This window comes from Thamnophis elegans, chromosome 4, assembly GCF_009769535.1.
Source record: "Thamnophis elegans isolate rThaEle1 chromosome 4, rThaEle1.pri, whole genome shotgun sequence".
NCBI lineage: Eukaryota > Metazoa > Chordata > Lepidosauria > Squamata > Colubridae > Thamnophis > Thamnophis elegans.
Window position 1 is genome coordinate 142198752 of NC_045544.1, and position 27632 is coordinate 142226383.

At 52.8% G+C, this 27632-nt stretch overlaps 1 protein-coding gene across 2 annotated transcripts; it reads right to left on the minus strand.

Annotated features, from left to right (window-relative positions):
* Positions 1 to 1094: 1094 nt before the first annotated feature.
* SLC13A2 (solute carrier family 13 member 2) lies at positions 1095 to 27632 on the minus strand. 2 transcript variants are annotated; one of them, XM_032216282.1, is made up of 12 exons: positions 27545 to 27632; positions 13452 to 13580; positions 12614 to 12750; positions 9841 to 10049; positions 7303 to 7513; positions 5194 to 5316; positions 4657 to 4878; positions 4377 to 4471; positions 3492 to 3613; positions 3027 to 3188; positions 2351 to 2488; positions 1095 to 1971 (listed from the first exon to the last, which is right to left on the minus strand). In XM_032216282.1, the coding sequence occupies exons 2-12, from the start codon at positions 13548 to 13550 to the stop codon at positions 1840 to 1842; spliced, it is 1650 nt and encodes a 549-aa protein (XP_032072173.1). In that variant the 5' UTR covers positions 13551 to 13580; positions 27545 to 27632; the 3' UTR covers positions 1095 to 1839. The 2 variants fall into 2 exon arrangements, with proteins under 2 accessions (XP_032072173.1, XP_032072171.1); XM_032216280.1 differs by having other exon boundaries at positions 26968 to 27626.

A 27632-nucleotide genomic window follows, 5' to 3' on the forward strand; every position in this document is an offset into this window, starting at 1 on the left:
CAGAGAAGGCCCTCCCCCGGGGATTTGCCAGTCGGCATTGGCCGGCGGATGGAATCCGGAGGAGGCCTAATCTGTGGGATCTAATCGGTCTATTGGAGGTGATTGGCAGCAGGCGGTCTCTCAAGTACCCAGGTCCGATACCACGTAGGGCTTTAAAAGTAACGACTAGCACCTTGAAGCGTATCCGGAGCCCAATAGGCAGCCAGTGCAGCTCGCGGAGGATAGGTGTAACGTGGGTGTACCGAGGTGCACCCACAATTGCTCGCGCGGCTGCATTCTGGACCAGCTGAAGTCTCCGAATACTCTTCAAGGGCAGCCCCATGTAGAGCATGTTACAGTAGTCCAGTCTTGAGGTCACGAGGGCGTGAGAGACTATTTGAAGGGCCTCCCTGTCCAGGTAGGGTCGCAATTGGTGCACCAGGTGAACCTGGGCAAATGCCCCCCTGGTCACAGCCGACAAATGGTGTTCTAAAGTCAGCTGCGGATCCAGGAGGACTCCCAAATTGCGAACCCTTTCTGGGGGGGCGTATAATTTCACCCCCCCCCCCAGCCTGAGAGATGGAGTACATGGCCAATCTTTGGGAAAGAACATCAATAGCCACTCAGTCTTGTCGGGATTGAGTGCAAGCTTGTTCGCTCCCATCCAGACCCTGACAGCCTCCAGGCACTGGCACATCACTTCTACTGCTTCACTGAGTTGGCACAGGGCAGACAGATACAACTGAGTATCGTCCGCATATTGATGGTATTTTATCCCGTGCCGTCATATGATCTCACCCAGCGGCTTCATGTAGATATTAAATAGGAGGGGGGACAGGACCGAGCCCTGCGGCACCCCATAATTGAGGGGCCTGGGGGTCGATCTCTGCCCTCCGACCAACACCGACCTGTCCGAGAGGTAGGAGGAGAACCACCGAAGAACGGTGCCTCCCACTCATACCTCCCGCAACCGCCGCAGAAGGATACCATGGTCGATGGTATCGAAGGCCGCTGAGAGGTCAAGGAGCACCAGGATAGAGGAATGGCCCCCATCCCTGGCTCTCCAGAGGTCATCGATCAGCGCGACCAAAGCAGTTTCCGTGCTGTAGCCAGGCCTGAATCCCGACTGAAAGGGATCCAGATAATCGGTTTCTTCCAAGGACCGCCGGAGTTGAGAGGCCACCTCCCTCCTACTGAGCCGGGGGAAGGAAAAGGCCCTTTTGTGACCACCACCACCCCCGGGCTACAGCAGTCCTTGACTTATAACTGTTCGTTTAGTGACCAAAGCTACAACCGAAAAGAGGGACTTTCAAATTCCCACAAAGTGGCATCTGCTCAGGAAGGAGTGGCTGGAAACCGGTATATTTGACCAGGCCGGGCAAGCTGTGCCAGTCTCCTTGTGTCTGGAGGGAGCCCAGGGGCCGGCCCTGGCCTGAGACTCTGCAGCCCAGCTGAGAGGGAAACGCCAGGCCGGGGTCTGGGCATGCAGCTGCATCCAGATGTCGGAGGCCTGGCCTGGAGGGGGGAACTTTGAGAATGACTGTGGCTGGCACAGGGATGCCCTGCAGAAGCTGCTCCACAAGCGGGCACATTGGCAGCCCCCCAAGCTTTGCACCAGGCCACCTCCAGGGTTGCTGACCGTGTGCTGTTTAGGCAGGAAATAAATTCTCGCTCGCTGGCACACGGCAGGCCGGGCATCCTTCAGCGTAAGGGAGGCTGGTGCCCAAAGGTGCTCAGAGTCTCAATGCCCATCTTCAAGGGCTGGGCCAGCCTGAGCTACGTCGTGCCCCCAGAGGCGAGGCAACGGGATGCCCAAGAAACCAGCTCAGGGCCGGGCAAGCTGTGACCCTCTTCCTCCCGTCAGCATTGGGTGGCGTTGGCGTGTGCCCAGGCTGGAAACTGGTCCAGGTTGAACATGGGTATCCCCCAGGTGTTGATGGCCAGCATGATGGTGAGGACGCCTAGGATGTTCAGCATGAACCCGGCTTTGACCTGGGGGGGGGGGGACAAGAAAGAGCAACTTCGGAATGGAGCAGGAGAAGGGGTGTAGTAGAGCCTCCGTATCCAAGGACAGTCTACCCCAGGCTGTTTTGGGAAGGAAAGGAGGCAGCTGCTCCAGCCCAGGAGCTGGGCAGGAAAAGTTCTCTCCCCTGTGGAAGCTTTGCAATCGGGGGGGGGGGGTTCAGAGAGAAGCTGCCGGTCGCTGGAGGCTCCGCATTGTTTCAGCCGCGGGGAAGGAAGCGACTGGGCCCCTTTCTGGCTCTCCTGCGCTGCTGAGGGTGGAGGGTGGGCTCTGCTTCTGCAGGGCCAGGAAAGGAGCCCCGTTTCAGCCCCCTCCCGCCCTCCCTCCCACCTGAGGGGCGGCGCTCACCATGTCGATGACGCGGAGGTTGCCGTAGGAGAAGACGATGGCGTTGGGCGGGGTGGCCACCGGCAGCATGAAGGCCAGGGAGGCCGCGAGGGTGCAGGGCAGCATCACGTAGAGTGGGTTCAGCTCAATGGCCTGGGCCTGCAGGGGAGGGAGGGAGGGGGGCAGAGGGGGTCTCAGTGGGTTCCTCCTTCTCTTTCCTTTTGCTCCTCTTCCCTCTCCTCCCTTTTCTCCTTCCTTCCTTCCTTTCTCCTTTCTCAAATATTCCATCCTTCGAGGTGGCACAGTGGTTAAATGCAGCACTGCAGGCCACTTCAGCTGACTGCTAGTTGCAGTTCAGCGGTTCAAATCTCACCGGCTCAGGGTTGACTCAGCCTTCTGTCCTTCTGAGGTGGGTGAAATGAGGACCCGGATTGTTGTTGGGGGCGATATGCTGACTCTGTAAGCTGCTTAGAGAGGGCTGGAAGCCCTATGAAGTGGTATATAAGTCTAACTGCTATTGCTATTGCTATCCCTACATTCTCCAAGTCTTCCTCCCTTCCTCCTATTTCCCTCCCTCCTCCCTTCCCTTTTCCTCTCCCCTCCTTTCCCCCCTCCCTCCCTGGTGAACCCTTTAGGGCAGCCGGGGAGGCTCTGGCCGAGCTGTGTGTGCGTGTGTGTGCGTGCTCCCCCCTCTCACCATGGAGGCCAGGATGGGCAGGAAGAGGGTGGTGGTGGCGACGTTGCTGGTGCATTCGGTGAAGACGGCTACGAGCAGGCAGAGGATGAAGGTGATGGCCGGGTGCGGGATGCTCTGCAGCGGCGTCAGCTTGTCCCCCAGCCAGCCGGAGAGGCCCGAGACCTGCGAGGCCGCCGGAGGAGAGGAAGAAAGTGAAGGGGGGGCGGAGGGGGCCCCGGGGCCAGCCCCCCCCCCCGGACTTTCCCACGCGCCCAGAGCCCGACTCCTGGCCACGGCGCGGATGTGGCGGGCCTCGCGCGCCCCCTGGTGGCGGCAAAGGGCTTTTCTCCGTCCGAGCCGGCGCCGCTTGCGGTTTCCAACAGGCGGCTCGCGGGCGCCCGCTTCTGCCTCCGGGGACGATCGGGAGGAAAGAAACGCCCACCCACCCACCCACCCACTCCGCCCGCTGCGCTTCCCAGCGCTGACCTCGCTGCCTTTGGCCAAGGCGAAGCCCCCTCCCAGGAGGATGACGATGTTCCAGGGCATGTGCCGGTTGACGGTGGTCCAGTCCAGGAGGGCGGGGGGCGCGCGGATCTGCCCAGGGCTGCCTGCAAGAGAAGCGGGGAGGGGAGGAAGCAACTCCGCTCCGGGAAGCTCCGGGGAGAAAAGGCCAATCCGTCCTGGCGGAGTCCATTCGCTCCCCCCACTCACAAACCACTTTCCCCTTGATCTTCACACCTCTGGTGATGCTGCGTTAATTTGGGGGGGGGGGCGTCTTCCTCTCAAGACCGAACCAGTCGCCCCACTTCGCCTCCCCTCCCAAAGTCCTCAGGGGCAGAAGTGGCCCAATGTCTTCCTGCGTTTTTTGGGAGGGAATATGGGGGGTGGTGGTGTCTCCAAAGCTGGCAGCTTTGCAACTGGTGGGCTTCAATATCCAGAATTCCTTTGGCAGCTGGCTGGGGAATTCTGGGAGTTGGAGTCCACAAGTGTTAAAGTGGTCAGCTTTGGGGACCCCCAGAATAAATCAGAGAGTCTCCTTCCTGGGATCCTCCTGAATCCAAACTCCAAATTCTCTCCTTGAAGTTTTCTCCTCTCTCTGCCTCCCCCCCCCCATTTATTTTGGGTTAGTACAAGTTTTAGATGGGGAGCTGGGGGGGGGGAGACCAGCAATTCCCCCTCCCGACTGCCAGAAAGAATCGCAAATGTTGAAGGAGGCAGAAGTTGCTCCCCCAGGTCCCTTCCGATCTCGGGGGTCCTAAGTGAGGGGGGTAGCCCAGTGTAGGAGCTCCAGGCCGCTTGAGCCTTCCCCGGGGGCCTGCCAGGAGGGCTCCCCCAGCTGCTCCCTCTGCCAGCCTGGCACCCTCTGCTTACCTTCCTGCTGGGCCTTACGACAGCTGGGCAGTTCGGAGGGGATGACGAACATCAGCAGTGAGATGAAGATGACCACGGTGGCATCCGTGATGTAGCTGTAAGATGGAGTCCAGTGTCACTCAGCCCCCCCACCACCACGGCTGAGACGGGTGGGAGGGAGGGGATGGGAGGGGGGGTCTTTGGCTGCCTCAAACGCAGCCCTGGGGAATAGGGGGAGGGGCGAGGGGAGGACATTATCCAGAGCTCCGAGACCTCCACCCGAGCCGGGCCCCCTCCTCACCTCTTCCCCTTCTGGCTGAAGAGGGCGTTGGCCCAGCCGGGCATGAAGCCAGGCTCCCGGGTGAACCAAAGGACCACCAGGACGATGAAGAGGGCGAGGACGGCCCCCTCGGAGAACTTCATGCGGCCCAAGGCCCGGTACTCGCTCCGGATGATGCTGTAGGCCTTGTCCAACTTCTGCTTCTCCGCCTCACTGCTGCCGCAGCCGAAGTTCTTTTTGAAGCTGGGAAGTTTGGAGGGAAAGGATGTGGGGCAGCCAGCAGAGGGGATTCCCCCCCCCCCGTGTCTTGTCCTGGAAGGGTCACTTGGCCGGAGGTCTCTGTGGACAGGCTGCCCCTCCCTCCCTCCCTCCCTCCCTCCACTCAGGGCCTCTGGAGGCTGACCGAGTCCCTCTATCTAGTGGCTTCCCTATCCTGGAGACCAGGCACAGCCCCCAACCCAATTAAGGGGGCAGGAGGGAACCCAGTGGCCTCTTCCATGAGCCCCCTCCCCACCGGTTCCCCCCCCCCCCAGGGCCAAAGGAGGCCCAGAGACTCACTCCACGCCCAGGAACATCACCAGCAGCCACAGCCAGGAGAGGACCAGAAGCACCAGCATGGCTGGGAAGGCGAAGGTGAACCAGGAGGCAAAATTCACCACGTTGTCATTGCGGCAGAAGAGCCTGGCGAGGAGAGACCCTCCCTGTCATTGTGCCCTCTGGAAGACCCCCCCCCCCAGCCCCTGCCTCCAGAAACTGCCCACCACAGTCTTTCCCAGCCTCAGGTGGCCAACTGGGGGCAGGAGTTCTGGCCCCTCCCCGTCTGAAAGTGGCCAAGGCTAAGGAGGGTTCTGGTCTGCAGGTGGCACAATGGCAGCGCCAGGAAATGGGCATCCCCAGCCGACCATCTTCCTTAGGGGGAGAAACTAAGGGAAGCCACCTGGAACTGAGGAGGGATTTCCTGACAATGAGAAGAATTGACCGGTGGAATGGCTTCCCTCCAGAAGTGGCGAAGGCAGGAAGCTTTTAAGAAGAGCCATTTCTCCAGAAAAGTCTAGGCTCTCCTGCCTGAGCAGGGGGTTGGACTAGAAGACCTCCAAGGTCCCTTCCAGCCCCAGGATTCTATGATTCAGGAAGGGAAGGAAGGGGATGGGAAGGAGAAGGAGGGAGGCTAGGAAGGAAGGAAGGAAGGAAGGAAGGAAGGAAGGAAGAATGGTGGAAGGAAGGAGGGAGGGAGGAATGAGAAGAAAGGAAGGGAAGGGGACAAAGAGGAGATGGATGGATTGAAGGAAGGAAGGAAAGATGGAGGGAGGGGGATGAGAAGAAAGGAAGGGAAGGGGACAAAGGAGATTGATGGATTGAAGGAAGGAAGGAAAGATAGAGGGAAGGGGATGAGAAGAAAGGAAGGGAACAGAGGAGATGGATAGATTGAAGGAAGGAAGGAAGGAAAGATGGAGGGAGGGAGAGATGAGAAGAAAGGAAAGGAACAAAGGAGATGGATGGATTGAAGGAAGGAAGGAAAGATGGAGGGAGGGGGATGAGAAGAAAGGAAGGGAACAAAGAGGAGATGGATGGATTGAAGGAAGGAAAGATGGAGGGAGGGAGGGATGAGAAGAAAGGAAGGGAAGGGGACAAAGAGGAGATGGATGGATTGAAGGAAGGAAGGAAAGATGGAGGGAGGGAGGGATGAGAAGAAAGGAAGGGAAGGGGACAAAGAGGAGATGGATGGATTGAAGGAAGGAAGGAAAGATGGAGGGAGGGAGGGATGAGAAGAAAGGAAAGGAACAAAGAGGAGATGGATGGATTGAAGGAAGGAAGGAAAGATGGAGGGAGGGGGATGAGAAGAAAGGAAGGGGACAAAGAGGAGATGGATGGATTGAAGGAAGGAAAGATGGAGGGAGGGAGGGATGAGAAGAAAGGAAGGGAAGGGGACAAAGAGGAGATGGATGGATTGAAGGAAGGAAGGAAAGATGGAGGGAGGGAGGGAGGGATGAGAAGAAAGGAAGGGGACAAAGAGGAGATGGATGGATTGAAGGAAGGAAAGATGGAGGGAGGGAGGGATGAGAAGAAAGGAAGGAAAAGCAATGGATGGAAACTGATCAAGATGAGATCCAACTCCGAATGGAGGAATTTCCTGACAGAACAATTAACCCCTGGAGTAGTTTTCCTCCAGATGTTGCAGCTGCTCCATCACGTCTCAAAAATAGACTGGCCAGCCATTTGACCGGTACGGCATAAGAGAAGGTCTGCTTGCGCAGGGGGCTGGACTAGAAGACCTCTGTGGCCCCTTCCAGCCCTAGGGTTCTACTTCTATTTCAGCAGCTGGTGCAAGGCAAGGAAAGCTTCGGAATATAGAATAAGAGAGCTGGAAGGGGACCCTGGAGGTCTTCTAGTCCAACCCCCTGCTGAAGCACTCAAGAGGAAAAGGGCCCACCCTCCGTGCCCCTCGCAGTCACCCCTTTGGGGAGGAGGGGTCTCTTCTGCAGAAGCAAAGGATCCCCCACCCCTTCATGAGGGGCTTCTGCTAGCCGCTGGGAACCTGGGAAGGAGCGATGGGGAAAGCAGCAGGGAGACCCTTCTGAACCCCCCACCCCGAAAGGCTCTGGGGAAGGAAGCGGGCAATGGGGCCGTGCCAGGAGATGCTTGGCAGCGTAGGAGCCCCCTACTCACTCGTCCATCTGCCCCTTCATCACCAGGTTGGGGGTGGTGCCCGTCAGGGTGGCGATGCCGCCGATGCTGGCGGAGTAGCAGACGGCCAGGCTCATGCCCTTGCTGAGGGTCTGGTGTTTCTTCAGCAGCTGCTGCCGGTCTTCCTCGGGCAGCTTCTGCTCGGCCTCCTCGGGCAGCTTCTCCTTCACCACCACCTGCACGTGGGCGTTGCCTGGGGGCCCGTGAGAGGGGGAAGGGTCCATCAGCAAGCTGGGAGGGAGGGCAGCGGGCCAGAGACCACCCCCTCTCCTGGCTCCTGGCCTCTGCTGCTTTGCCCAGGACAAGGGGCGGACCCAGAGCCACACCAGAGGAGGGGGTTGGCAGTGCCCTGTGGCGGAGAGGCTGAGTGGGCACCTGGCCCAGCTCTGAAAAAAGGCCTCTGGAAGCCTCCTGGTGGCCCGGCAGCTTCAGGTGAGGAGTGGTTGATGCCAAGGGAGTCTGGGCAGTTCAGGGTGGAACTGTGGGGTCCTTGGTTCCCTCTGAGCTTGGTGGTTTTCTTGCAGGCGTTTCATCACCCAACTAGGGAACATCATCAGTGGCAGTGTGATAACTAAATGGCTGAAAACAAAGCACCAGGCTCTGAGAACCCCAAGGACCACAGTCGTCCTCCTCTTCCTCCTCCACGCAACCTGCCTCTCTTCTAGCACTGATGCTGTTCCCTAGTTGGGTCATGAAATGTCTGCAAGAAAACCACCATGCTCAGAGAGAGCCCCCCGGGGCCCCACAGGGTCATGGATGCCCTCGGCCTTCCTGAAGGGCAGCAAAGGCCGAGGCAGCCAGTCTTATGGAAACCATGCCCTGCCTGCCCTCACAGCCAGGGAGATATGCCAAGGGTTGGCACTCGACGCATCACCCAGTGGGCCTGCCCCACCATCGTCTGAGGTGCCACGCCAGCAGGGGGCGATCTGGAGACAGCTTTCCCTGCAGAGCAGAGAGTACCCAAGGCTGCCCTTGGTGGGTGCCTGCTTAATTCAGTGCCATTAACCGAGAGGCCAGCGTTCCTCTGCCTCATCCAAGACTTCAACTCCCAGAATCCCCCAGCCAGCGTGGAAGTCTTCCAAAGCAGGTGCCAAATATCTTAAGACTGCAATAAATGGTGAAGGTGAAGCTTCCCCTCGCACATGCGTACTAGTCGTTCCCGACTCTAGGGGGCGATGGTGCTCATCTCCCTTTCAAAGCCGAAGAGCCAGCGCTGTCCGAAGACGTCTCCGTGGTCATGTGGCCGGCATGACTCAACGCCGAAGGCGCACTGAACGCTGTTCCCTTCCCACCAAAGTGGTTCCTATTTTTCTACTTGCATTTTCTACATGCTTTCGAACTGCTCGGTTGGCAGAAGCTGGGACAAGTCACGGGACCTCACTCCATTACGCAGCGCTAGGGATTCGAACCACTGAATTGGTGGCTAAGACACTGAGCTTGTCGATCAGAAATAATACAGTGCCATACTCTTTATTGGCCAAGGGTGATTGGACACACAGAGGTTCCGTTCCACGGCTCCGAAGGGCTTCCAAAGCAGAAGTGAGATTTCGGGGGCATCTGAGCATTGCCCCCCCCCCTTATTATTTTCACAGCTCTCAAGGGGAGGGGGGGGCTGATCCACATGTTCTTCTTGCAGTGGCTTCAGACAGCACAGATTGCTGTAATCGCTCCATGTCCCATTTTAGTTAAGCTGTTTGACAGGATCCCCCCACCCTCCAATTCATAGCAGGGAAATCTCCCCCCACCCCTTCTCTCATTTCTTTCTCTCCCGCACAGTCTGGGTGGGATGCCTGCTCAGAGCAAATGGGAGGTGCTATTTCCCCTGATTAGAGAGTCCTCAACGTACAACCATTTGAAGTTACAACAGACTCTCCAACAGCTATTTACGACCCAGTTTTGAAGCTTCAGTGTTGCCCCCCCCCCACCGCACATGGTCACGTGACCACATGTTGGGCGCTCAGCAACTGACTTGCATTTACAGCTGTTTGCAGCACCCCTGGGCCACATGACTGCCACAAACGGATATTTGCATTGGGTTCGCTTAACGACCTCCAGTTATGTGACGAGCCACTTTGCCACTGTAATCGCCAAGCTCAACGATGGTCATAATTTAAGGTCCATCTGTAGCTATTCATTTAGTGAGCATTGAAAGTTCCATTGATGCTGAAAACAGTCATCTATGACGACCAGTCCTCACACTTATGACCATATTCAGCATCTCCGCCGCCACAATTAAAATTTGGGCCCTTGGCACCCGGCATGTATCCGGGACTCATATGACTGGCATTTGCAACCTTCCCGGCAAGCAAAGTCAAGGGAGGAAGCCAAATTCACTTAACGACCACATGATTCACTTAACAACCACCTTGTTTTGCAGTGGAAATTCTGCTCCTAGTGGCGGGTCGTAAATCAAGGACTACCTGTAATGACTCAGGGATTGGAGGAGGAAGCCCCAGCCAAACCGAGATCATCCCGCCTTGGTCCAGCCTTCTGCTGGGAGCAAGTGGGGGGGACGCCTACCTTGCTGTGGGGGCCCCTCCTGCATCTCGAAGGCCCGGTTGAGGGTCCCGTTCTGGGTGACCCCCTGCTCCGCAGTACTCTGATCCAGCTCCGACTTCTGCAGCTGCTGCAGGACGGCCTGGGCGATGGGCACCATCATGGCTGTGGTGGCCGTGTTGCTGATCCACATGGAGAGGAAGGCGGTCACGCCCATGAAGCCCATCATCAGCCTGCAGGGGGAGGAGGGGGAGGAGGTGAGCCTGGCTGGGCCGGAGCCCCAGAGCCCCTCCAGGAGCTGTGCTGCTTCCGAGGGTCAAGAGCCCAGGGCCCCAGGGGGGCTTCCTAGCTCCAGGCCAAGGGCCAGGCAGGGCTTGTGGCAGCGGGGAGAATGTCCAGATAAAGCAGCCGTAAAGTGAGATTTGGACATTAGGTGTGAAACCTACTGGGTCAGGCTGGACAGCCTCTTAGAACCCCTTTACTTCTATATTAAAAGTCACATAGACAAAAGTTGGAACTTGCAATAGAATAACAGGGACAATTGGAAGTTGCTTAAAGGAAGTGTCCCCATTCACTAACCACAGGATGTTCTCGCCAACGTCCCTATGTCAAAACTGTGTGTTAAAAGTCCAAACCACAAAGTTCAATTAAAGTTCGTTAACAACACGTAAGCCATACCTGAAACAAAAGGAGAAGTAAGACCCTTGTCTCCTTATAAGGCTTTCTCCTCCAGGTAACCACTAAGAAATGTGTTAAGTATTTCTGTGTTGCAAGGCTTTTGAGAATGTATAAGAACGCCTGCTTCGATAATGAAGGTTGTTCAGAACTTGCAATGCTAAGCCATGGGCTCCCTTTCTCAACCTGGCTGCCAAATAAACTTTTCCTGTATCCTGAGAAGTCTAACGCCTGTCATTTTCTGCGACACATGTATACAAAGAGCGGCTGCAGGAACTGGGCCTGTCAAGACCAGGGAAAAGAAGAACCAGGGGAGACAAGAGAGCAATAGGCTAATATTTGAGGGGCTTCCCCAAAGAAGAGGGGTCGAGCTATTCTAAAAAGGCTCCTGAAGGCAGGACAAGAATCTGCCTAGAGACTGAATGGATGGAAACTGGATGGAAGGAGAGAATCAACCTGGAAGTGAGGACGATCAACCGGTGGAATGGACTGTGGGGGGTCCATCACTGGAGGTTTTTCAGAAGAGGTTGGGCAGCCATTTCTCCAGAACAGAAGATGTTGGGGTGTCCAACCTTGGAACTTTAAGACGTTGGACTTCAACCCTCAGAATTCTGGGAGTTAAAGTCCACAAGTCTTAAAGTTCTCACGTTGGACACCCCTGGTAGAGGATCCCCACCTTGACTAGACTAGACCTCCAATAGCAATAGCCATAGCAGTTAGACTTATATACCGCTTCATAGGGCTTTCAGCCCTCCCTAAGCGGTTTACAGAGTCAGCATATTGCCCCCAACAACAATCCGGCTCCTCATTTCACCCACCTCGGAAGGATGGAAGGCTGAGTCAACCTTGAGCCGGTGAGATTAGAACCGCTGAACTGCAGATAACAGTCAGCTGAAGTGGCCTGCAGTACTGCACCCTAACCACTGCGCCACCTTGGCTCCTTCCTTCCTTCCTTCCTTCCTTCCTTAGCAATAGCAATAGCAATAGCAATAGCAGTTAGACTTATATAGCGCTTCCTAGGGCTTTCAACCCTCTCTAAGCGGTTTACAGAGTCAGCATATCGCCCCCAACAACAATCCGGGTCCTCATTTTACCCACCTTGGAAGGATGGAAGGCTGAGTCAACCCTGAGCCGGTGAGATTAGAACCGCTGAACTGCAGATAACAGTCAGCTGAAGTGGCCTGCAGTACTGCACCCTCACCACTGCGCCACCTCGGCTCCTTCCTTCCTTCCTTCCTTCCTTCCTTCCTTCCTTCCTTACTTACTTACTTACTTACTTACTTACTTAGCAATAGCAATAGCAATAGCAATAGCAATAGCAATAGCAGTTAGACTTATATACCGCTTCATAGGGCTTTCCACCCTCTCTAAGCGGTTTACAGAGTCAGCATATTGCCCCCAACAACAATCCGGGTCCTCATTTCACCCACCTCGGAAGGATGGAAGGCTGAGTCAACCCTGAGCCGGTGAGATTAGAACTGCTGAACTGCAGATAACAGTCAGCTGAAGTGGCCTGCAGTACTGCACCCTAACCACTGCGCCACCTCGGCTCCTTCCTTCCTTCCTTCCTTCCTTACTTACTTACTTACTTACTTACTTACTTACTTACTTACTTAGCAATAGCAATAGCAATAGCAATAGCAATAGCAGTTAGACTTATATACCGCTTCATAGGGCTTTCCACCCTCTCTAAGCGGTTTACAGAATCAGCATATCGCCCCCAACAACAATCCGGGTCCTCATTTCACCCACCTCGGAAGGATGGAAGGCTGAGTCAACCCTGAGCCGGTGAGATTAGAACCGCTGAACTGCAGAACTGCAGTCAGCTGAAGTGGCCTGCAGTACTAACCACTGCGCCACCTCGGCTCCAAGGTCCCTTCCAGCTCTGTTCTGATTGAATGTCCCCGTGGCCGTGATGCAGACGGCCCCAAGGAAACGCGATGGCTGCGCAGGGCTTCTCTAGCACGACTCTGAGGTCCTCCAGGCAGGAAGGAGGGATGCCCTGCCGGTCTACTGACAAGAGCCCTCCCCCCCCCACAAGCACCTTCCTCTGAGGGCTTCCTCAAGGGGCACAAGGGGAGGGGGAGGTCGCAGGCCCGGGCCCCTGTCCCGAAGTACTCACAAGGCAGGCCGGACCCCGACGATGAGAAGGACCAGCAGGGCGATGCGCCGGTGGAGGTTCCAGTGCTCAACGGCGATGGCCACCAGGAGGCCCCCGATGAAGAGCATGTTGGTGTCCTTCAGGTATTCCATGCACACCTGCAGGGAAGCAAAATAACAGGATGGCTGAGTTGGAAGGGACCTTGGAGGTCTTCTAGTCCAACCCTCTGCTCAAGCAGGAAATCTTTTATCTTTCCCAACCTGGGAACTTTTAAGACGATTCCTCAGAATTCTGGGAATTGAAGTCCACAAATCTTAAAATTCCCAAGGTTAGGCACGCTTATCCTATACTATGTTGAATGTTGAATGTTGATTTTATTTATATGCCACCCTTTTGCCCCGAAGGGGACTCAGGGCGGCTCACAACTCAACCAGGGAAGGGGGATACAAACAGAAAATTAAAACGACACACAAAAAAATGCATAATTTAAAACACACAACAGTCATACCAACAGTCATACTAGCCCTGAGAAATGGCTGTCCAGTCTATTCTTCAAAACATCCAGTGTTGCAGCTCCCACAACCCCTGGTGGCAAGTCCTTCCAGTGATTAATTGTTCTCGCTGTCAGGAAATTCCTCCTGTATTCCAGGCTGCTCCTCTCCTGGATTAGTTTCCATCCATTGTTCCTCGCCCTGCCTTCAGGTGGAGCCCCAGTTCTTTGGGGCAGCCCCTCAAATATTGGCACTATCATGCCAAGGGAGGCCAGCATCATCAGCTGTGGTGGTGGCCCCTTCCCTCTTCCCTGCCCACCTTGGCCCCCCTCGGCCCTCCCGATCCCCAGCTCCCCTGCCTGGCGTACCGTGGTGGAGTCCATGATGCCCATGAGGGGGAAGAAGAGGACGGGGAAGAGAGCGGTGACCGCCAGCGGCAGGGCCTCCGTGCACCAGAAGATGGCCATCACGATGATGGTGTAGCCACATTGTGCTTCCTGCGGAAAGAAGAGAACCTGGTCAAGGAGAGGATCCGGGCACCGAGGGCACCAAGTGGGCAGGGCACCCGCTCTCCGCCGGCACTTCTCTTTCAATAAAACCTGCCAGAGGGAAAAGGCACCACCGGGGTTAATCGAACACCAAAGGAGACATCAAGTGAACAAGGAGCAATAAGGAAATCGGATTTAAGCGCCGTAGGAGTCTAACCACTGCAGGAATGAAACCACCTTCTGCCTTTTCACAAAGGTTCTGAATCAACTCCCTCTTTATCCAGACCAGTGTTTCTCAACCTTGGCCACTTGAAGATGTCCGGACTTCAACTCCCAGAATTCCCCAGCCAGCATTCGCTGGCTGGGGAACTCTGGGAGTTGAAGTCCGGACATCTTCAAGTTGACAAGGTTGAGAAACACTGTCCTAACCACTGCTGGGGAATTCTGGGAGTTGAAGTCCGGACATCTTCACGTGGCCAAGGTTGAGAAACACTGATCTAGACTTTCCTAGGCCAGAGTTCCCCAGGGAGCAGGTTGAAGGCCACCCATTTAAAAACCTACAGGCATTACTTTCACATATGGTGGACTTGTAAAAAGGTAAAAGCATTTTGGATAAGAATATGGTGGATTATGCAAAATGTTCTTCAAAAAAAGGATAAAGTTTACCCCTCAGTTATTTTTGTTAGGTATAATTACTGATTGTACAGTTGTAGAGATTAACCTGATTTTGCATAATAACCGCAGCTAGACTCTTGGTGGCGCAATACTGGAAGAAGGAAGATTTGCCTACAATTCAAGAATGGATATTGAAAGTAACAAACCTAGCAGAGATGGCTAAAATATCAGCATATCTCAAGGACCGTTCAAACGAGAGATATAAATTGGACTGGAAGAGATGGATTGATTATATTCAAAATAAATACGGGACTAAGAAATTTCACATAGGTTATGATTAAAGAAATTAGGAATGATATAAATTGTTTAGCCTAGCAAGGAGGAGTTAAAGCTCAAGTGAAATATGTTATTAACTTTTTTAAAAAGTTTATTTTAGAATGTTTTTGTTAAAGATTTATACCCTGTATTGGTTCTGGGAAGTTGGGGGGGGGAGGTTGGGGGTGGATGGGGGGAGGGAAGTAAATATTTGTAAAAGTTTTTTTTTTCAAAATTCTCAATTAAAAAAAAAAACATACAGGCTGGGGATTCTGGGGGTGGAAGTCCTCCCTCTCAAAGGCCGAGAAACACCGACTGAAGAGGCACCCAGCCCCAAACGGAAGTTCTTCAGATGTTTGGCGGCTCCAACTCCCAGCCTTCCAGGCAGGCCCGGGGCTGAGAAACCAGGAAGGGCATCTGCAGGGTTGCATAACCTGGGCACCCCCAGATGAGGGCGTCAACTCCAGGAGCCTCCCAGAGAGCGAGACCATTGCGAGAACCTGGAGAGTTGAAATGGGAACGCCTGTGGATTCCCAGGCTTGTGCAACTCTGCTCTGGATCTTCACCTGGGCACTGTTGTTGCCAGAAGACCAACAGCTTCCGTCATCTCAGAAAGCTAAGCAGGATTGAACCGGGCCAGGTCACGGATGGGAGGGCGCCAGGAAAGCCCACATTTGGCAAGGAAGTTAAATCACCCGAGAGACATTTGCAGAAGGAGGAGGTGCCCACCAGGAGGCCTTCTCCCTGAAGCCGAGCTCATCCCCCAGGAGAGCCCCTTGCCCTCCCTAGGCCCATTGGCCAGCCTTGGGCAGCAACACACAGCCTTGTGTGCCCCTCTGGGCAATGCTGAGTGCTCAGAAAAGCCCCTTGGACCAGGCACTGGGTCCATTTTGGGCCACATCAATACAAAAAAGATGCGGAGACTCTGGAAAGAGTGCAGAGAAGAGCAACAAGGAGGATTAGGGGACTGGAGGCTCAAACATATGAAGAACGGTTGCAGGAACTGGGTATGTCTAAGTTTAATAGAAAGAAGGACCAGGGGAGACATGATAGCAGTCTTCCAATATCTCAGAGGTTGCCCCAAAGAAGAGGGAGTCAAGCTATTCTCCAAGGCACCTGAGGGCAGAACAAGAAGCAATGGGTGGAAACTAATCAAGGAGAGAAGCAACTTAGAACTGAGGAGGAATTTCCTGACAGTGAGAACAATTAACCACTGGAACAGCTTGCCCCCAGAAATTATGGAGGTTTTTATGAAGGGATTAGACAGTCAATTGTCTGAAATGGTATAGGGTCTCCTCTTGAGTAGCGGGTTGGACTAGAAGACCTCCAAGTTCCCTTCCAACTGTTATTCTGTTAAGGCTAAAGTATCTGAAGAACGGTTGCAGGAACTGGGAATGTCTCATTTAATGAAAAGGAGGACCAGGGGAGACATGATAGCATTGTTCCAATATTTGAGGGGCTGCCCCAAAGAAGAGGGAGTCAAGCTATTCTCCAAGGCACCTGAGGGCAGGACAAGAAGCAATGGGTGGAAACTAATAAAAGGGAGAAGCAATCTGGAACTGAGGAGAAACTTCCCGACAATAAGAACACAGGTCTGCAAAAAATAAATAAATAATAATCCGAGAGCTGTTTTGGTTATTCCACGTAGTTTTTATGTTTTTTGGTGCGCTGAATCTGAAAATGACCTCCATTTTGTCATAGGACATCACGTTTCCTGACAATTTAGGTAACTATGTTAAATAAGGAAATAGACTTGTAAAATTAAAGTTTTATTACAATATTTTCATGAAAATACTTTTTGGAACTCAAATGAGCTCACCTAGAAACACTAAACTCGATTCTTCTTCCTTCTGAGGCTCCTCTTGGTGCATTTACGCTTGTGAGTAGCATCTGGAATGTCTCTCTGAAGCATCCCACAGTAGTCTGCCATCATTGTAATGCTCCATTTTCTCTGGTATCTCCTTTCCATCTCTTTAATGTCTTGGTGGAATTGTTCACCTTGTTCCTCACTCACAGTCTCTACTGTGTCCCATAGACACAGAAAACAAGAGTATTTGGAATACCCAGCTTGTTGCCCGAGCAGCATGCACAAGACCTTCAAGCCTCCACACACTTGCCAACCGTGGTCTTCATATTTAAGTTTACGAAGAACCGATTCCAAGTTCTCATAGGTTTCCTTCAAGTGTACGGAATGACCTACAGGTATGGAAGTGTAAAAACCATTGTGGAGTAAAACTGCTTTGAGCCTTTTTTTTGAAGAATCTATAAAAGGATGCCATTGCTCTGAATCATTTTGGATTTTAAACTGACCCATCAGACCTTCGACATCGATGCAATAAACCAACTTGTCTTCCTGGGCAAAGTAAGGAACTAACTCCTTTTCACGATGTCTGAACCATGGAGATGACACTCCTGGCAACAATAAATTCCTGCTTTTGAGCCTTGATCCGAGTAACTCAGGGGCATCTTTGGGAAGATTCAAGTCTCTTACCAAATCATTCATCTCCTCCTGAGAAAACAATTTTGGTCTTGTATCATCTTCAAAGTCAGAACTTGATTCGTCATCTGGTTCATGTATGACTTCACCTTCATCGGAGCTAGGTATCTCTTCCAAGGTAGCAGGGGGCTTGGGTACTGGGATATCTGTGCCATGGGGGATGGGACGAATTGCTGAGTGAAGATTGGGGTATGAAATGGAATGCTTCAATTTGGAATTAAACTCTTTCACAGCACATGAACAAAAGTAACAGTCATCACTATGGTTCTTTTGCTCTCGCCATACCATAGGAATCCCATAACAGAAAGATTTTTTTCTTACCCTTGAACCAGTTTCGGAGGTCCTCAACACACCGTTTGCACACTTTATGAGGCGCCCAAACTTTAGCTTGATCTCCAATTTTTAGTCCAAAGTATGCAAAGTATACTTTTTTCACAAAGTCTGTAATATTCTGCTGTTGCTTCAACACTGTATATTCACCACAGATGAAACAGAAACCGTCTGGCGAATTAATACACTTTCGAAGAGCCATAACATAACGGTTGAAGAATGACGAGCTAACATGAATTGCGATGAAAAAGTGTGAACAGCCTAGAACCAAGAACCTGATGATGATTCGTGCACAAGTTTGGCATGCAGGAGAGAGCAGCTCTGTGTCTGTACACGAGACGTCACAGTGCTGGCCAGGCCCCCTGCACTGACCGGAGATGCTGCTATCTGCCCTGTGTCCCCCTCCCACTGGATTCTTCAGGAAAGATTAACCCCTTCTACCATTAGAAGCACAGACTTAAAAGTTGCTTAGTTTATGTATATATTGCTGACCATCAGATTTACAGTGCTTTTTTTTTTTTACATAACTCGGACAAACCCTTTAAGGTTTTTTTTTTTTGGCATTTTATATCTTAAATGCACTTATGTGAATTAATTAATAGTAGTTTGGATTTTAAATTTGGTTAAAAACCCATATAAAAAAATACCAAAAATTAAAAAAAAATGATAAATTTGAAGACAATTTTGCATGCTGTGGCAAATCATGATGTCTAGGAGTTTTTTCAATATTTTATTTGTTCTCAGCACACCAAAATACATGGAAATTAGATGAAAATAATCAAACAGCTTTTTAGTCGCAGACCTATGGAATGATTAACCCAGTGTTTCTCAACCTTGGCAACTTGAAGATGTCCGGACTTCAACTCCCAGAATTCCCCAGCCAGTGAATGCTGGCTGGGGAATTCTGGGAGTTGAAGTCCGGACATCTTCAAGTTGCCAAGGTTGAGAAACACTGGATTAACCAGTGGAACTGCTTGCCTCCAGAAGTTGTAAGTAGCTCCATCACTGGAGGTTTTTAAGAAGAGATTGGACAGGTTTTTTTGTCTGAAATGGTCTTGGGTCTCCTGCTTGAGCAGGGGGGCTGGACTAGAAGACCTCCAAGGTCCCTTCCCATTCTGTTCTGAGTTTCACAGAGCTGATGGCTACAATAGAAGAAGCAGTCCCCAGGGGATGGTTGAAGAGGTCAAGAGGGCAACCGATATCAAAAAGCGCCTCGGCTGCCATCTTGACATTTTGACCCACACCTGTAGGTGCCCCCAAGCAGCCCCCCAGGATGGGCGACGTCTGGAGAGAGAAAATCGCTCGAGACCAATGAGACAGCCCTGGTCTCCCTCCCCTGGTCTTCTCTTTCTGGGAGTCCTCTCCTCCTCCTGACTCTAAGGCCGCACCTGTGGGTGCCTCAGTTTCCAAAGCACCTGCTTCTTCGGCTGCAAAGAACCCGTGCCCAGATCTTGGGCGTGTTTGCTCTGGCAGAGCACCTGGGCAGCTTCCACCTTGGTAACTTGGGCAACCCAGGGCTGTAATTAGGCAGGTAACCGCAGCTCTGCCCCCGTGACTGCCTCGGAAGGGCCTGTCCCAGCGGGAGGGAGGGGAGACGAAGCCGCCTCGTTCCTGCCCAGACTTCCTCCTTCCTCATCCTGAAACGGAGCCTGGAAAGGTGTCCCAAGATTCAGGTGTTGGTTTTCCTGCAACTGCTTTGCATCTTCCCACCTCATCATCCATGGGGACAGGAGCTGGGACAGGCTGTTCGAAGGACCGCCTGCCCCCTATGAAAGCCTCTCAGGCCACCAGGAGGGGGAGGGAGGGCGAGTCCCGGGCCCTCCTGATTACGGGCTGCCACCTGGGAGAGCCCAAAAAGGGTCTCTTCAGTGGTGGCCCCTTCTCTATGCTTGGGAAGAGGGTTGGGTTAGAACAGGGGCCTCCAACGTTGAAGGCTTGTGGACTTCAACTCCCAGAGTTCAGAGCTTTGCTGGCGGAGGAATTCTGGGAGTTGAAGTCCACAAGCCTTAAAGTTGCCAAGGTTGGAGATCCCTGGGCTAGAAGACCTTCAAGATCCCTTCCAACTCGATTATTCTGTTCTGTTATTGGAACATCATCCGTTCCCTTGAGATGGGGCTGTGCCCCTCTCCCCCTCCTGCTTTCCCGAAAGGCCCCAAAACCTTTTGGGTTAGGGTTCGGGTGATAGGTTTTTATTCTATGATGGATTTTTAAAATGTTTGTTAAGCTGCCTGGAGTCTCCAGTGCAGAAGCATCGTTTGTGCTCCCCGGATGCTTTCAGGGTATTTGTCAATATCTGCAGGGATCAGTAGGGGTTGTTTATAAAAGGCTTCCAGTCCCAGGACAAAACTTCCTGTCCAGACAGGCCAAAGTTAGCATCAGACAAGAGGCCCCACAATCCGCTAGGTCAGGGACACCATTAGGACATTCTGTGGGCTTCAAGTCCCAGGATTCCTGAGATCAGGGAGGAGGAGGAAAAGGAAGGAAGGAAGGAAGGAAGGAAGAAGGAGGGAGAGAAAGAAAGAAAGAGAAAGAGGGAGAGAGGGAGAGAGGGAGAGAGAAAGAAAGAAAGGAAGGAAGAAAGAAAGAAAGAAAGGAAAGAAGGAAGGAAGGAAGGAAGAAAGAAAGATGTGCTCTACATGGGGCAGCCCTTGAAGAGCATTCGGAGACTTCAGCTTGTCCAGAATGCAGCCGCGCCAGCGATTGTGGGTGCACCTCGGTACACCCACGTTACACCTATCCTCCGCGAGCTGCACTGGCTACCGATCGGTCTCCGGATACGCTTCAAGGTGCTAGTCGTCACTTATAAAGCCCTTCATGGTATTGGACCTGGGTACTCGAGAGACCACCTGCTGCCAATTACCTCCCTATGACCAACCAGATCCCACAGATTAGGCCTCCTCCGAATCCCATCCGCCGGCCAGTGCCAACTGGCAAATCCCCGGGGGAGGGCCTTCTCTGTGGCTGCTCCGACCCTCTGGAACGAACTCCCCGTGGAGATTCGAACCCTCACCATCCTCCAGGCCTTCCGCAAAGCCCTTAAAACCTGGCTGTTCCGACAGGCCTGGGGCTAAAGAGTTTTTTGCCCCCGTCTTGAATGGTATGGTTGTTGTGTGTTTTTTAAATTGTGTATTGTTATGTATCGTTTATTTTTTATTTTTTGTCTGTACCCCCCCCCCCTTCCCTGATTTGATTTGTTAGCCGCCCTGAGTCCCCTTCGGGGAGGAAAAGGGCGGCATATAAATATAATAAATGAAAATGAAATGAATGAAAGAGAAAGAAGGATCCTGAACTTTGCCCCCCCTGGCACTCCTCCCCCTCCCCCTCCTGCTGCCTGGGGTTCCTCCTGGAGCTGACAGGGCAAACCCCCCTCCCCCCCCCAGTTTAAAGATTGACAGCTGCCCAGCAGGGCTGGAGGCAACCTAATCTCCCCCAGGACTTTGCTTCCTGGGAGCCCCCCCCCCCCAATGACCCAGGACTGGAAGTCCTGGTTTCCGTTCTGAGACTAGAACCGGCTTCTCCTGCCTTGGGGTCAGTGGGGGGGGGGAGAGAGGAGTCCGGAGAAGCTGGGCAGAAACTGGGCCAAGGGGTGTGTGTGTGTGTGTGTGTGTGTGTGTGTGTGTGTGTGTGTGTGCTAAAGGGGTTGTGAGCTTGGAGTCATTGTGTGGACCCCGAGAGCCCCAATTCCAGCCCCCTTTGGGTTCCGCCATCTGGCTTCCATCATTGCAGGTAATCCTCAACTTATAACCATCCACTTAGCGACTGTCCAAAGTTACAAGCACCCTGAAAAAAAGGTGGCTTAACGGCTGTTTTTCAGGCTGAGGTCTGTGGCCGCCTCCTCCTGGCCACGAGATCAGAATCCAGAGGCAACTGGCCTGGACTTACGACGGCTGCAGTGGCCCCCAGAGTCGCGTGTGATCCCCTTTTACGACCTTCTGGCATGCGAAGTCAACGGGAAGCCCGATTCACTTAGCAACCGTGTGGCTGGCTTAACCCCCGCGAGGATCCGCTTAACGACAGCGGCAAGGAAGGGCAAAACTCACTTAGCAACTGCCTCGCTTAGCAACAGAAATGCTGAGCTCAACTGTGTCCATAAGTCAAGGACTGTCTGTGGCTAAGGAGAGCCTTGTGGGCCGCGTGCAGAAATAAAGGCTTCCGTGCTTTGAAGTCAACAAGCACACCTGGCTCTTTGCAAGGGACGCCCGGCGGCGGCTTCATCTGTGCCGGCCGATCCACAGGATCTTCATGGATGTCCCGGTTTATGCAAGAGGCATGTTTACACGGAAAGCCAGGCTGGAGGTTTCTTGGCTCCTGATCTGCAGTTAATTATTTCTGGACTGAGGAGGCAACCAGTGCAAAATGCAGAAGAACAGAATAGAGAACGACAGAGCCGGAAGGAAGGGCCCCTTGGAGGACTTCTAGTCCATCCCCTGGCTCAGGCAGGAGGCCCTTCTCCCCCCCCTCCTCCTCCGAATAACAAAAGAAGAGAGCTGGAAGGGCCCTTGGAGGATTTGCCTGAAATGCTAGTATACTGTTGAGCAGGGGGCTGGACTAGAAGACCTCCAAGGCCCCTTCCAGCTCTATTCTGTTCTACGTTCTAAAGTTCTTCTACTCCAACCCCTTGCTCAGATATGAGACCCTAGACCGTTTCAGACAAAACAGCCGTGCAATCTCTTCTTAAGAGTCTCCAGGGATGGAGCACCCACAACCTCTGGTGGCAAGCTGTTCCACTGGTTAATTGTCCTCACTGTCAGAAGATTCCTCCTTTTTCTGGCCGTCCCAGGGCAGAGAGAGTGAACCGATTCTCCAGAGGAACCGTAAGACGAGGACCGATGGAGGGAAAAGAAGAAGAAGGACCCAGCTTGAAGGAAGGTGGAATCTCCTGACGGTGGAGACAATGAAGCTGTGGGCCGGCAGCCTCCCTCCTGAAGTCCTGGGATGGTCTAGATGGTCCGAAGGTGCCTGCCCTGGGCAGAGGGCTGGACTAGAGGACCTCCAAGGTCTCTTCCAGCCAGTCATTCCGTAACTCTGGTTCATCCTGGCCATCTGCCTTCCTGGACTTCCTTCTCTTGCCTAGAATGGCCCAGTGGTTTCCTGGTGGTGTCTCATCCCAGAGGTAAACAACCCTGTCGGGTGGGAACAGCCCAGGGGTCATGGAGGGAAGCTCCTCTCGCCTTCCTGGGAAGGGAATCTCTTCCCCTGGAGACGGAAGTCCTCCATTCAGCACCAGAGGCTCCGTGGGGGTCTTCAGCCACCTTCACCATCACGGGAATCAGGAGTCTTCAGAAAACGAATTCCTGAATGTATTTCAGATTCGATTGGCTCTGAAAGGAAGCCTCCCGGAGGATGCCCCCCTCCATGGTCCCAGGATCAAAGTTCGAATCCTTGGCGACTGCTTCACATTTATGACAGTCGTCTGATCCCCTTTTGCGACCTTCCAGCAAGCAAAGCCAGTGGGGAAGCCAGATTCACTTAACAACCGTGTGACTCGCTTAAGAACTGCAGTGGTTCACGTCACTTTGGCAAGAAAGGTCCAGAGGTGGGATTCTGAGCAGCCCTGGAGAGCCAGGAGCAGAAATTTTGAGTAGTTTGGAGAACCGGCAAATGCCAGCTCTGGCTGGCCCCGCCCCCAACTCTTCTCTGCCTCCCGAGTCCCAGCTGATCGGGAAGGAATGGGGGATTTTACAGTGCCCTTCCCCTGCCACGCCCACCAAGCCACGCCCACCACGCCCACCAAGCCACGCCCACAGAACCAGTATTAAAAAAAATTTGAATCCCGCCACTGGAAAGGTTATAAAATGGGACAAAACGACAGAATACCAGAATAAGGGAGTAAAGCAATAACAGAATAATAGAATAAATACAGAATAACCGAATAAGACAAATAACGGCATAACACGGGACAACAGAATAACGCAGAATAACACAGAAGTTGGAAGGGACCTTGGAGCTCTGCTAGTCCAGATGAAGGTGGACTAGAAGACAGAGTCCCGATTGTCCCAGAAGATCAGACACGAAGCTCTGGGGATAAATGACAAGGACACGGACTTTGCCTGGACACCAAGAAGAGTTTCCTAACAGGAAGGGCCGATCTCCAGTGGAAGTGGGTGCCAGAGTAGTGGTGGGCCTTCCTCGGCTGGAGATGTTTACACAGAGGTTGGAGGGCCACCAGCCAAGGATGCTGTTCCTCCACTGAGCAGGTGGTTGAATACTTTTCATTCTTGGCAACTTTAAAGAGGATGGACAGCAATGTGGAATTGAAGTCCGCCCGTATTACTAGATGTTCTGTACAGTCCATTCCCTTCCTAGATTTCTCTTCTAGATTTCTGGTATTTTAACCTGACTCTTGAGGTTGACCCGGGATCTGTTTCAATTTCAATTTCAATTTTAATGGATTTGTATGCCACCCAATCCCGAAGGACTCCCGGCAGCTTACATAAAAACAGTTTAAAAAAATATTAAAAGAGTTTAAAAGACAAGACAAAAAATGAATTAAAAAGGACACAACATGCACTCGATTTTAAGGGGGCTGAAGCCCGATCAAAGATTAGCAGCTCCACGCCTGTTTCATATTGCCGGCCTCTCTTAGCTCTTCCTCCTTCACAGGTTACCCCGGGAGGAGGGGGGGGCTGACGACATGAGAAAGAATCATGACATGCTGAATCAAAGGTGGAGAAAGCAAATCTGTTGGAAATAAACCTCCAACACTGGATGTTTTTAAGAAGAGATTGGACAACCATTTGCCTGAAATGCTGTAGGGTTTCCTGCCTAAGCAGGGGGTTAGACTAGAATAATAGCAATAGCAATAGCAGTGGACTTATATACCGCTTCATAGGCCTTTCAGGCCTCTCTAAGCGGTTTACAGAGAGTCAGCATATTGCCCCCAACAATCTGGGTCCTCATTTTACCCACCTCGGAAGGATGGAAGGCTGAGTCAACCCTGAGCCGGTGAGATTTGAACCGCTGACCTGCTGATCTAGCAGTAGCCTGCAGTGCTGCATTTAACCACTGCGCCACCAAGGTCCCTTCCAACTGACTTTCTCTTCTCTTCTCTTCCTTATTCTAGTCTATCCCTGGTTCTATTCTATTCTATTCTATTAAGAGTTAGCGGTAACAGGAAACCAGGACTCCTGGTCAAAACAAAAACAATCTTCCAAGATAACATATCTCCAGTTCAATAAAATACAAATATCATTTCTAAACCTTCCATAACCTGGAACCAACAGAGAACATTCTATGCAGGGATTAGATTACAATCCCCTCTAATTCTGCAGTAAGTCTCTACGCTCCAAATTCATCGCAGTTTTTAAACCTGTTGCCTATGTCTTTCCTTTGACTGGGCTTTTAATTTTTTATTTCATTTATACTTTCCTCCTTTGAGAAGATAGTCTGGCAAAAATAAGAGAAAAATAAAAGAATAAAAATGAAGACGTGGAAGAGGAAGAAAGGGAGAGAGATGAAGAGGAGGAGGAAGAGGAGGAAGAGAAAAACATCAGATTTAACTGAAAACCAGAAAAGCACCAAGTAACAGGGCTAATATATTTTCATATCTATGAATTAAAATCCACCTAGTGGGCCATTTCCCCCCAGCCTTGATCCTCAATTTATAATCGTAGTTCCCAAACTTGCTGACTGGGGATTATGGGAGTTGAAACCCCACCTGGTGGGAATCCTTCACACTCTCCTCCTCCTTGCCTTGCAAATCAATGGGAAGCCACGCCAGGTGAACCGGCCCTTCAGCCCCACTTCAAGCCAGAAGACCCCTCGGCCTCCCCAAACCTGGAAGCTGCTTTTAAACACTATTTACACCAGTGGTTCCCAAACTTGGCAACTTTAAGACTTGTGGACTTCAACTCCCAGAATTCTCCAGCCAGCAGAGCTGGCTGGAGAATTCTGGGAGTTGAAGTCCACAAGTCTTAAAGTTGCCAAGTTTGGGAACCACTGATTTACACCAAGGAGAAACACAGAGAGAAACGGGGCTTGCAAAGGAAGGAGCCTGCGTGTGGAGTAGGAGTCACCAGGGACAAACTATGAGTAGACCTGGATAGCTTTAAAGACAGGTCAACTCCTCACTCCACATCCCCCCCCCCTGTTGAAGGAAAGTGTGTGTCATTCTCCTCCAGCCGTCACAAAGTGAGGCTTAAAAGAGGAGCTTTAGGGAGATATGCAGAGTCTGGGCCACAGCTGGTTCTCCTGCAGATGCCCTTCCCTCTTGTCTGACTTTTTGGGGGGGGGGATGGAAACAAAGGGGGTGGGCTCCTGGTTACTCTCTGAGCTTGGTTATTTTCTTGCAGATGTTTCATTACCCAGCTAGGGAACATTATCGGTGCCTGAAGGTAAAGGGGGTTGCATTCAATTTACTATTCCTTACTAGCACTGATAATGTTACCTTGTTGGGTAATGAAATGTCTGCAAGAAAACAATCAAGCTCAGAGAGCACCAAGGACCCCTAATCCCTCCTCCTCCTCCTCGCACTGATGATGTTCCCTAGTTTGGGTCATGAAACGTCTGCAAGAAAACAGCTAAGAGAGCACCAAGGACCTCCCTCCTCCTCCTCTCCACAAACCCCCCTACCTTCTAGCACTGATGATGTTCCCTAGTTGGGTCATGAAACGCCTGCAAGGAAACCACCAAGTCCAGAGAAGAGCTGCTGCTAACGGAAGGGTCCTCCCTGCCCCCCATTGCTTTGCCAGCCGGGACTCCAGGAAGCCCACCTGGAGCCAGTGAGCGCAGGGCCTTTTGGGCAGCGGCCCCAACCCCGAGAGTCCCTTCGCCTTGCCGCCTGGCTCGGCTTCCCTCTTCATCCTTCTGCCAGTTTTTTTTCCCCCTGCAACATCACGGATTATCTTTTTTTTAAAAATTCCCTTCGGATTTAGTCTTCTGGTTTGGTCTCGCTGGTTGTAGACGGTTCCCACGACCTGCGCGGTTTGGGCCTGCGAGGCTGTTTATTGACCCCAAAGATAATTCTTCCTGCCTGCACGTTGGGAGCGGCCGGCCACATGCCGACTAGCTAAACCGGTGCATTGAAACGTCAACATTGGCACTCGGGGCTGTGGCCGCTTTGACGCGTGTTTGCTCTCCGTGTTTGACAAACGTCGCTATGGGTTGCTTGTCCTTGCGGGCACCGCGTTCCCTCTCTCTCTCTCGCGGGCACCGGCACCAGATGTTCAGACCGTTCCCGCCTGGACCGTGGTTTAAAGAATAGCAAACAATGACCTGAAAACCCGCCTTCGTCCCCCCAGCTTCTCATCCTGCTGAAGAGAGAAACCACTTTCCCACAGCCAGGTGTAAAAGCAGCTGGTCTCCTGAGCTCCGGACAGGGCGAATCGCGCTGTCCGAGGCTGAAGAGGCCAGCTGCTTTACATTTGGGCATTGGGCGGAAATATAAACGAATAACTAAACAAACAAACATAAAACCAGAAACCTCATTGATCCGCCTGTCTTTCCGCTTCTCTTCCACTGCACGCGGGAGATTCCCTACCCATGAAACAAACCCCCAAAGCCATTTGGCACTTTTCTGTTCCAAGAAAGCGTCGAGGCACCGCCGGAATGCCAGAAACCGTGAAGAGGGATGTTGTCTTTTGAAAGGAAGTTTTCACTCTGGGGAAGTTTTCCCTCTCGGGCAGGGAGAAAGCCGCCTACCTTGTAAGGGAGGACCAGAGGCAGAGGGAGGAAGACCAGGGGCGTCAGGAGGGCGATGAGATAGTTCCTGTATGCCAGAACCGCCCGCCACATGATGGAGAGGGTGGCCAGGCAGCCGAGGTGTCAAAGGAAAGGCAGGCGCTGGCCCGGGTTATATAAAGGCTCCGGTGCGCGCGGGGCTGACCTTGGCCCCTTGGCTGCCGCCGTCGCTGCTTCGCCTTCCATGACTAGGTGAGGCAGGAGCCAAGGCGGGGAGGGGTTAAAGGAGCCCTTGGTTTGGACTCTCTCGGCCCAGAAGGAAGTCGCTCCGCTGTCTGGCAGCTGCTGGGTTAATCCCGGTGCCTCCCCGGCCTGCGCCTCCCTCCCTCCCTCCTGCCTGGCGTTCAGGTGTGACTCAGCCAGAAGACAACACCTCTGGCTCCCCAGGTCGCGCTCGCCGGCACCCCCTTCTCGAACGGGCCTCCCCGTCCTGCTCCTCCGTCCCGCCATCCCCGGGAGAGGCTCCGTTCTTTAAACGCGCCCCGGGTCTATTGTCTTTACGCCCCGCTGGCCTGGCCTGCAGCCGTGGAGATGCAACCTGGAGGGATTTGTAACTCCGCTGATGTCTCCCGTCCGGAGTCCTGACGGAGGTTTCTCCCGCGGAAAAGCGTCAAGGCAGCGTTGAT